General features: G+C 30.9%; 1 protein-coding gene across 1 annotated transcript in view; it reads left to right on the forward strand.

Moving 5' to 3' along the window:
• LOC110024740 (vacuolar protein sorting-associated protein 9A-like) overlaps positions 1-2,140 on the forward strand; it is a 59,287-nt gene extending 57,147 nt beyond the window's left edge. The window contains exons 5-6 of the mRNA XM_020724879.1: positions 867-1,736; positions 1,820-2,140. Coding sequence (XP_020580538.1) covers positions 867-1,736; positions 1,820-1,840 — 891 coding nt within the window. The 3' untranslated portion in view covers positions 1,841-2,140. The remainder of the gene's footprint in view (positions 1-866; positions 1,737-1,819) is intronic.
• Positions 2,141-11,731: the final 9,591 nt, after the last annotated feature.

The following is an 11,731-nucleotide window of genomic DNA, read 5'->3' on the forward strand; positions in this document are numbered from 1 at the left end:
AATGGAGTAATACCACAGTAACACCAGAATAACACAAGGATAACACCAAAAAATCAGAAGCCTAAAACCATAATAACGCAAAAAAAAACCATAATAATATCAAACCACACTGTAGAATAGCACCCAATAACACTACATCAACACCAACATTTACATAGAGATTAAACTAAACCCTATACCACCTAAACGGTACTAAATCAAAGGCAAGAAACAAGAGTAATATCAGAGTAACACCAGAATAACACAACAGTAATACAAAAAATCACTTGATCTTGATCTTCAAAGTTCAGGCTGAATGATGGCATCTCAACGTTCATGGAGAAATCGACTTCCGGAATCTCAACGTCCATGGAGAATTCCAACAATACCTAGCTATGGCGGAGCTGTGAAAAAACCAGCGAAATATTTCTTCACCCTGCGAATAAAACAGCAAGCTGGCGCGAAATAATTTTATCATGGCGGAATTTTTTCAGAATTCGGGTTTAGGGTCAGGCCGGGTCACGAATACTGATGGAATAGGTGGGGCCGGAGTTTACACCTGACGGCAATATATTGGATACGCACCTAGCTTAAGGTGCGTAGTACTGATGGAATAATTTTTCCAAGCCCACAAATGAACAAAGCATGGAGTGCTTGTTTTGCTATCAATTGCTTAATGTTGAATTTCTCTTTTAGACATTCTTTTTTATTCTCTTCATCCTGTGACTGTGGGGTTGCAATTCATTATTGATTAATTTATCCTGAGACAGTTCCCAATCTCTCTTTAAGTTTATAATTCTCTATAATCATATGTTCTTAAATTATTATTTTCATTTGAACTTTTGGGTTTTTGTGTATGCCATTATGATGCCATTGATTTTACCCAGGCAAACCCTCCACAGCTTCACTCAAATCTCTTATACATACAAAGATACAGACGCCAAACTCGTTTGGTCTCTGAAGCAGCTTACTTCTTTACAAACATTCTATCCGCAGAATCCTTTGCATGGAACATTAATGGGGAGTCTCTTTCAATGGAGGAAACTGATTTTCAGAAAAAAATGGAGTCGGCTCGTGCACAACTACTAGGCTTATCGACGGACACCACTAATCACAGGAATAAAACAACTGAGAATGTCACGGAGCACACATCAGATGCATCAAAATCTCAAGGTGAGGCAGCCTATGCTTTCAGGGAGAACAAGGATCTTGGTAGGGCTCAATGGATTACAAGCAGAACTGCCACATCAGATTTAGAGAAGAAAGGGGCTGCTGATCTTCTTAAGAATGATAAGCTAACCGAAAATTTCAATGATTACCCATACTTGTATGCAAATGCAGGCGATCTGACTGTGGATGATGTCGAAAGTTTACTCGATTGCTATAAAAAACTAGTGCTCAAGTATGTATGTCTTTCCAGGGGAATGGGTATAAGTGCCTCCTATGTTGGGGAACCAAATTCTCAATTAAATTCTAAGCTAGAAAATGCAGGTAGTTTATTTGATGTTGCAAAAGGAAAAGTCAGCAATGGGAGTTATAATGAGTCAAGAACAATAAATGATCCTTCAACTATGACCACAAATGATGGTGCACTAAATATTACTCTCAGTGAACCTGATTGGCCTAAAGATGCTGTACAGGGAAATCTTAGTGTTTCTGTTGATGCTGCAAAGGAGGAAATGAATAATATAAATGATACTGAACCCAAGGTTGCTCTAAATGACCCAGTTGGTCATACAAGTACCGAAAAAGCAGAGGTTTTTGATTAGCACTTGCTTTTAATATAGTTTGTTAAACCATTCCTGTTAACTCACAATAATGGCTTCATATTTCATGTCAGTTGCGATTTGCTAGGCCATGAAAGCAGCATGCATAACACTGTTTCAAATTGGAAAAACTGAGAATTGGAAGAAGTTTGGATTGCTGCGTTCAAACACATTGTTTGTGCCATTTTGCTTCTTAGTGCAAACAATTGTATGTACTATAGTTTTTTTTTTATGAATTAGTACATTTTGTGGGTCATCATGATTGCACTTCCAGTATGCTGTTAGTTTTGATTCAAGTTAATTCCCTCCAACCTTCATGGAAGCCTTGGTAAGTTGTCGCGACTCGTAGCCGACTTTCCAGTGTAATTATAATTGTAAGCTTGTGGACTATTCATTCCTCAGCAAGAGCTTCTCTTCTGCTCTAAATGGTCAACGCAAATCTGAATGTCTTGATTGCTTTAAATCTTCCAAAAAGTTTGTAAAACTTCAATCTTTTCATATACTTAATGTATGTTTATGCAACATGTAACATTGTTTCAGACTTTCATGTACTACTGTTTGCAGTTCTGAATTCAAGTGATAAATTGTCAGAGCTCACTGCGAATACTGCTTTATCTTCCCCACCAAATTGTTTCTATTACACCTATTATTGTCCTGCTCTGCTTCTGCGTTGATTATGATAATGCGCTGTCCTTGGCTTTACTTCTATGGTGGTACCTTTGTCGTGTGGATGTTAGACTGCTGGCTATTTCAATGAGCCACTTCATTTAGCACCCTTCGTGAGGAAAAAATATTACGTCCGGAGTCGGATGCAAGCTGCATCCAGACAACGGACGTGATGCACGGAGGAAGCGGAGTGTAAAAAAAAAAATCCAACTTTTCCGTGCATTGCATCCATTGTCTGGACTTAGCTTGTGTCCGAACTCCGGACACAATATTTTCTCCCTCTTCACTGTGCTTTTGTCCTTTTTTATCCGCAGCTTTGCATCCTATGTTGCACTGATACGAACATGAGAACGCGAGAACACGTGTACAATACATATATCATTTTTATTATTAAAAATACATAACACTGGCACATTTATTGATATTTAAAAAATATTGTTAAAATATTTTTAAATTCATTAATCGGATATGTCAAGCATGTGTCTGGCACGTGTTTGGGGTATGTCGGGTGTGTGTCGGTGTGTGAGAAATGTCTGACATTATACGGAGACCATTGTAGTTTCTCCATACTTCTTCCTACTCTATTACACCTATTATTGTCCTGCTCTGCTTCTGCTTTGATTATGATAATGCGCTGTCCTTGGCTTTCTTACTTCTATGGTGGTACCTTTGTGGTGTGGATGTTAGACTGCTGGCTATTTTAATGGGCCACTTCATTTAGCACCCTTCGTGGGGAAAAAATATTGTGTCCGGAGTCGGATGTAAGCTGCATCCAGACAACGGACGTGATGAATGGAGGAAGCGGAGTAAAAAAAAAAAACCATCTTTCCCGTGCATTGCGTCCATTGTCTGGACTTAGCTTGTGTCCGGACTCCGGACGCAATATTTTCTCCCTCCTCACTGTGCTTTTGTCCTTTTTTATCCGCAGCTTTGCATCCTATGTTGCACTGATACGAACACGAGAATGCGAGAACACGTGTACAATACATATATCATTTTTATTATTAAAAATACATAACACTGGCACATTTATTGATATTTAAAAAATATTGTTAAAATATTTTTAAATTCATTAATCGGATATGTCAAGCATGTGTGTTTGGGGTATGTCGGGTGTGTGTTGGTGTGTGAGAAATGTCTGACATTATACGGAGATCATTGTAGTTTCTCCATACTTCTTCCTATTTATTTTTTTTCTTATTGCTAAATGAGTTTAGTAATTTAAGATGTCTAATAGAATAATTATGAACTTTATTTTTTGAGGTGTATATTATTATTCTTTCTGAGACTATAGTTTGTCATATTTAAACTTATATTACATCCTAGATGTTCATTAGTAACCAGACCTTAGAATTCTCATCAAATTTAGTATCAAAATATCAAGTTATATCAAAATTAGTGTCAAAAATATAATTTTGGAGTATTTTTAGATGGAAAATCCCTTAAATACTTAATATATGTTATATGAAAAAAATTAATCTGCCCTTCTCAATGCTCAATCCACAGCATGGTGGACAGGGGCTTATTCACTTTGAATCCAGCAAATAATGCTAATGCATTGGTCAATTGAGCTTATTTATCACAAAGAACAACACATGATATCTATTATTTAACAATTTTCATAAAAATTGTAATTATGAAATCTTCTATGATACTTACCATAAAATTGAGTTGATGAAAGTTAAGAATCATTAATTAAAATGCAAAAAAAAAAAAAAAAAAGATTAGAAGCCCAAAAATAAGAAGAGGAATTGAGGTATAAAATGAAGTGAAGCAAGCATACATTGAGTTGGAATTTAAAGACACACACACACACACACACACACACATTGACTTAATGATGCTAATGAAGGGAGGTTTGATGGTGTTCCTTTATAGTACATATAGGCAGTGACTTCTTATGAATACACTATTTGATAAAATAAGAAAACTTATGGAAGTTGTAATAAAAAATTGAGCTGATTGTTATTACACTTTATTTTCATGGCAAATTGACACATATTCTCTTACTCTTGCATCCTATTTTCTTTTTTTTTTAATAAATATAAATTAAAAATATATTTATTCATGGAGTCATTTTAACTCACAAGAAAGCCTATGAATATTTTTTTATGTAAATCTCATTCAAGTTATAAATAGAATAAAAGAGATTTTAATTACAGATATTGTGGAGCCTTGGGAGATAGGTTATGTGATAAGTTTCTCTTATATAAATTTAAAATCTGATTGTGCTTTAGCTTAATAAAATTATTTTTGGATATAATTAGCTCTTTTGTGTATTGGGAGACTTTTATATTTAAAAAAAATTTAAAATGTTTAATTAGTAATTTTTTTGTCTAACTTCAATTCCTACATTAGCATTCCAAACTTTTGGGTTGGGTCAAGATAAGAGTACTACACGTGTTTAAGAATAAACTACTCCCATCATAGTGGAATGAATGGTAGAGGACTCATGTTGAATTATTTCACTTTCAATACATTGTTTATTGTAAGATTTTAATAATATCAACTAAAATTAAACAGTTAGAATTCACTTGATTATTTCGGTTAAGTGTCATTATTATTTGAGTGGATGTAAGAAATGTCAATAAATTGTCACTTTACATGCTATGTATAGTGTGATCACTGAAGTGTAATTCTGTTTTAAGGTTCTGTAAAAGCTGAAATGTGGTGATAATGTAAAATTGGGTTATGCCTCTTCATAAATATATTTAATTTATAAAGTATTTTATCAATTTTATTGTTGTGTATTGACTGTTTTTTAAAGTGAGACGTTATTTTATGGCACCATTTGAGCTAGTATGCGTTTTTCATGCAGTTTGGGTTGACATTCTTCAGAAAAATGTTGACAAAATATAATAAATCTTCATTTTTCATATCGTGTATAGATTGATCACTGGAGTAAATGTTTTCTTTAAGGGTCTGATAAAGCTGGTTCATGGTAATTATGTCATGTTAGGTTAGGTTTATCCAATAAGTTTTTTATCTATGAAATATTATATATGTTTTACAGTTAGCTATGCTTTTTTGATGTGCAATAATATTTTGTTGGGGAGAAACCTATCATTAGGGCACTAACGGAACAAATATTTTTATTTTTATGAAGATTCGGGCTGACTTTCTCAAGAAAATTTTTGAATAATTTAAATAAATTATCATTTTACATATTGTGTATGGTGTGATTACTGAAGTAGAATCCTATTTTAAGGCTCTGTAAAAGTTGAAAAGTGGTAATAATATAAAATTAGGCTATGTTTCTTCATAAACATATTAAATTTATGAAGTATTTTATCTTTTCTTTTGTTGTTCATTGACTGTTTGTTGAAGTGCAACCTTTTATAAGAAATTATCCGAGCTGTTATGTATTCTTTATGAAGATTTAGGTTGACATTTTTCAAAAAATGTTGACAAAATACAATAAATTATTATTTTACATTCTGCGTATGGATTAATCACTAAGTAAATGCCTTGTTTGAGGGTATGAGAAAGTTGATTCAGGGTAATTATGTCAAGTTAGGTTTCTTCACAAATATTTTGGATCTATGAAAGAATATATGTATTTTAGGATTAAATTTATTTTGTTAATGTGCAATGCTTGTATGTTGAAGAGAAACCTTTCTTTAGGGCACTAGTTGACAGAATCTGTTATTTTATAAATTACTTTATCTGTTATGTTGTTATGCATCGTTTGTTTGCTAAAGTTAAATCTTCTTTTATGGCACCATCTCAGCTCTTATGTGCATTTCATGAAGTTTTAGGAAGACCATCTTCAAAAAAGTAATCAAGAAAATTTAATAAATTTTTATTTTTCATAGTGTGTATAAATTGATCACTCAAGTAAGTGCTTTATTTATGAGTCTGAGAATGCTGAAATATATTTTTTTATGGAAAATTAGGATGGTTTTCTTCATAAATATGCTAGATTTATGAAGGGATAGAGCTATTCTCATGTTGTCTATTGATCATTTGCTGAAGAGAAACTAATTTTTAAGCACTATCTAATCTATTTATCTTATTTGTTTTTATGATGTGCATTCTTGCTTTAATTTGTTCTATTCATGCAGGACTAGTTTGAAATTCTTCAGAAAAATGCTAAGAAAATGTAACAACTTCTTATATAAATAGCATATAATATGATTGAATTTTTTAAAAAAAAAAATTATATAAGCACACATAATACATATCTTCTTTAACTGTTCAACAATTGTAGTGCAAATAAAGCCATTTTATATCCACTAATTTAGAAGTAAAGGAGTTTTCCTAAGAAATAATCAGCTTGGTTTATACTATAGATGGCTCTCTTGCACTTGAAGATGAGTATATTTCTTGAAAATATAAAACCATCTTTACTAGTTAAATCAAGGTATTGAATTTGAAAAGAAATGGACAAAAAAAAACGATTAACACGATACCTCCGAGAAGCATTGAGGTTGTGTGATGAAAATGATAGTATTTGGAGAGTTAATAACCTGAGAGTCAATGTGTTATGCAACATTTACATGTTTTTCTTTCTTTTATGTGGAAGGGGAACATAAAATAAGTAAAAAAAATTGAGCATAGAATACAGAATTTATGAGACAAAACAAAGTAAGATTTTTACTATTAACTCTATTATTTTTTTTCTAATGATCCTTCAATCTAGCATTAGACACACCCTTTAGTCGCATCTTAGTTGGATCTTTTAATTTGACAATGCAATCTTTATCTCCAGTCCTTTTTTTAGGCCTATGTTTGAAAAGAAGTGAGTTCCAATACAATATTGACTCAATGTCTTGAGACAACTTCTTCAATGTCTCAAGCATATATTGCTCGAATACTTCATTGCCTTGTGCCCTCATTCTTATGTGGTATGAAAATTTACTGATGTGGTTCAAAATATGATATCATTTGAAGAACCATTCTTAGCGTATAACTCTTTCAAATTACTGTAACTGTTATAAATGTAGATTTCTAGCTTTGCAATTGAAAACTAATGCAAAAGAAGATACTTCTTTGGTAGCTTTATTATACTTTCATGATTGATAACTCAAATAAAATGACACAAAATAAACTCATCATTTTAAACTTCTTGTAATTACAGTTATCCCACTGACAACATATGAAAATTCCTATTCAAAATCACATACAACTTTGTAGAGTATAATGTAGTTGCTTGCTTTAACATCAGGTTGATTTTAATAATTGGAGCAATTGCTAACTGACTGCATTTGAAATTCTCATCCTGCTCATTTTGCTCCTTGAATACATGGTTTTCTCCATTCCAAAAAAAAAATGGTAAGTAATGGAATTAGTAGGCTTAGAGATACCATAACATATACTATTTGTATACACACTATATTGTGTCGATAAGATTCCCATGACAAAGAAATTTTTTTATTGAATGTCGTTGACTACTTATTTTTAATTTTATATAGATCATCTAACAATCAATATTATGAAAATTCATTTTTCTCCAGCATTTTATTTCATTCTTTATCAAAATCATCTTCTGAATTGCATGCACTCAACCATGTATAGAATAGATTATGAACAGTCTTATTACTATTGAAACAATGTACATTTAAAAGAATTGTTTTAGATATATGTCACTAGCATAATTATGATGAGTTCAGGGCAATATTTCTAATATAGTTATTGTCATTACTTGATTTTGATCAATGAAAATTGTTAAAGGAATGTTTGTCATCTATTATACAAGTAAATGCTCTGAACAACCATTTGAATGAATCAATTATCTCATCAGAAAAGAAAGCTAATTTGAATACAACATTTTGCAGTGATGATCACTAAATTGTACCTACTAAGATAATAACTCGTATAAAAAATATGACATCCCCAAAATAATTATAATCAACTTTTGACATGCCATCACTCCAAAAAGGAACTTTTTAACCTAGCGATCTCGTCAATTTAGACATCTCATGCAAATATTTTATCTTAATTTTGCATTTCCATGAATAGTTTCATTAAAGAATTTTTGTTAACATTTTCAATCATTTTTCTTTTTTCTTTTGAATAAAATTAAATGCATCTCTTCTTAAAAATCCCACCCTCTGCACTCAGCCTACTTTTGCAGCAAGAAAATTGAATGCATTGGTAGCTCCAATCTCTGTTTCTATCATAGACTTCAACTCATCTCATTTCTCTTCACTGATGCCCTACTGGATTTCAAAGATGTTGATCATCTGACTTTGCCAATGAATGATTATGACTTTATATAATTTTTTTAATCTTTCACTAACCATCAGAGTCAAATTGATATCTAATCATGGTTGTGCAACCACACATGGTGTTTGATTTCTTAAATTCTACTATGCTATTAAGTTTATTCCTTCTTTTCAAACTAGATCTTGCACACAAAAAAAGTCCTTTGATTTTATATTTTTTTGAATTTGACCAATAACTAACTTGTTCTTTCCTCATATTAAATCTAGTCTATTGTGCATAACTAAAATACAAATTATATGCTTCACTTTTCATTGTGAACAATAGTAACAAATAGTTTATCTACAGTATGTTCGTAATGCTTTGGGATTGCATTATTCTGACATACCTACACATTTTGCACACATAATATTCAGTGGTACAAATAAAATAAAATCTAAGATTTTCTAAACAAAGATATTTAAAACATAATAAGAGAATTATTTCATTTTTTTACTTTAGGGATTAGACAATATAAAACACTGATTTTAGCTTTTAAAAGGAAATTAATTGCAAGCTTTTCTTCAAAAGTGAGATAATACACATCTACTTTATTGAACAAAAAGTGCCTCAAATAAAAAATTTTCTAAAAAAACAAACCTAAAATATAATAAAATAATTATCTAAGCTTTTAGTTTAAGTAAATATGAAACTTTTCTTCTGAATTTAGGCAATGCACATCTATTTAGGTGCAAAAAAAAAAAAAACAATGTCAAAATGTTTTTAAGGAAAGGCAACATAAAATAACATAAAACAGTGATTTTAACTTTTATATATAATTAAATATAGTTTTTTTTTTCCTCAGAAGTTAGACAATACATATCTACTTTATTGGACAAGAATTGCCTAAAATTAAATTTATTCTAAACAATGCTAATCTAAAGTATAATAAAATAATGATTTTAGCTTTTGTTTCAAGTAAATATATAATGTTTCTTGCAATTATAGACAATACACATCTATTTTAGTATAAAAAATATAATAAGCTCTGAATATTTATGAAGAAGTTTCAAAAATTAGCATAAAATACTTGATTTTAGCTTTTAAAGGTAACTAATTACAAGATTCTCTTCAGAAGTGAGAAAATAAACATTTTCTTCATTGAATAATAATCGCTTAAACTCAAAATTTTCTAAACAAAGCTAACTTAAAACAATAGAAAAAAATGATTTTGACTTTTTTATATGAGAGTATATGGTTTTTCTTAGGATTAAGTAGGAGACTCCCAAAATATTGTCGTAAATCATCAAAAAAAAATATTTTTTTTTATAGAAACATAACATATAACACAATTAAAAATTATTTAGCCTTTTATTATAAAATATAAAAATAAATTTGGATGCTTATTTATATATCATTGGCATTCTGTTGATTATCCATTGACATGCTCTCTTGAAGTTCATCTTCCTCATCTTTGAAGGTCTGAATGCAATTTTATTTTTTATCGAGTTACTATTTCTTTAACTCTATATCATGAAAACATTCAATTTTTTCCTCTGTAACAGATGCAGTAAATAAAAAAAGCAAACACATGCCATAATATTAATTTCAGGTCAGGTCATTATTGTGGACTCAAATTGCACTGTTAAAATCAATATTTTTTATTTTCTGCTTATTTAATGATTGGTGGGGTCAGTCAATGTGGCTTTAGCTAATTGACATCTGTACGTCCAAAAGCCAGACATAGGCTCCGTTTGGGACAGCTTATCCGTTGCGGCAACATCTTGAAAATATCATCTCACCGTTTGAAAACTGCGTTTGAGCAGCTTATTCGAAAAAATAGTTGGTTTTTTATACTAAATGCAGAACGTAGGTTGAACCCCGCGGTCCGTGTTTCCAAATAAACAACTTATCTGAATAAACACAAGCTGTTTCAAACGCACCTATAATATTGCTTCTTACCGCAGAACAAGATGCATTTAATGGTGCCTATTATGCCATTTATTTTGCATGTATCACTAAATACATATTTCCCACTTTATTTATGCTCTTTTTTATAGAAATAAAGGAAGTATTTTTCTAAAGAGTTATTTTATATTTGAGATCTTTATAACTAATAAAGAAATTATTTATTTAGATTATGAATAAAATAAATTTACTAAAATTTTTACATGCATATATTTTAAAAATAGATTATCATACTATAATGAGCTTGATTAAAAAAAATTGTTAATTATAATTATGTTTTTCCATAATAATAAAATTGTTTTAGAAAAAAAGTATCATTCTCATGCGAATAATAAAACAATAAAAATGTAGTTCTAAATATATCACTTAGCAAAATATCTATATTTGTTGGTTGAGAGACTAGTCCTTCAATAACAAGATCTTGGGTATTCAACTAAGGCAGTGCTTGGCTCCATCTTGGGGTTTTACATTAAATATATCAAATCCAACAAATTCAGATTTATTAAATCATGTGCCATTGAGATGGAGCTTGCAAGTGAAGATAGAGTAAATCTCTTAAATCCTCCCCGCAATGGAATTAATAATTCTAGATTTGCAACATTAAAAAGAAGAAACATGAGGAATATAAATGAAATACAAAAATTTTGATTAATGTAATGCTAGATTTTAATTTTAATTTTTTTGATGTTTCACTATAAGTTAAATTTATTTTAGATAATTTCTTTTGGCTTGGATAAACTGAAAACTCAAGTAGTATAATGCATTCTTCTTACCTACCTGTTGACCTCACTTTTGGTTGAGGTCTAGAAATTTTTTTTTAGTAACCTAGGTCTAGCCATAGGACTTTCCTACTGACTAGTCTTAGAAAACTAGAAAAATGTACCCTCCACATTAGAAACTCAAAACTCTTCTCTTTACTCAACTTGAAGTTCCACATATTGGTCCTAACCTCTAGCACTTAGTAGGTAAGATCATTATGAGGGAACTCAAGGAGAGTTCCTATAGGGCTACTTGGCCTTAGGATTGACCCTGGGTGTTGGTTTGGAGCTAAGGTATACAATACCCTCACAATACCCTGGCTAAGACCAATACATGGGGACCCAAAATAGATATTTCATTGATCCATGTTTCATTTAAAATGGATATCTATCTAATTCTATTTGAAATGCTCAGCTTGGGTCTTTTGCCCCAGACACCCCCAAATTACC

The sequence above is a fragment of the Phalaenopsis equestris genome, unplaced genomic scaffold (genome assembly GCF_001263595.1).
Source record: "Phalaenopsis equestris unplaced genomic scaffold, ASM126359v1 Scaffold000272, whole genome shotgun sequence".
In the NCBI taxonomy this organism is placed as follows: domain Eukaryota; kingdom Viridiplantae; phylum Streptophyta; class Magnoliopsida; order Asparagales; family Orchidaceae; genus Phalaenopsis; species Phalaenopsis equestris.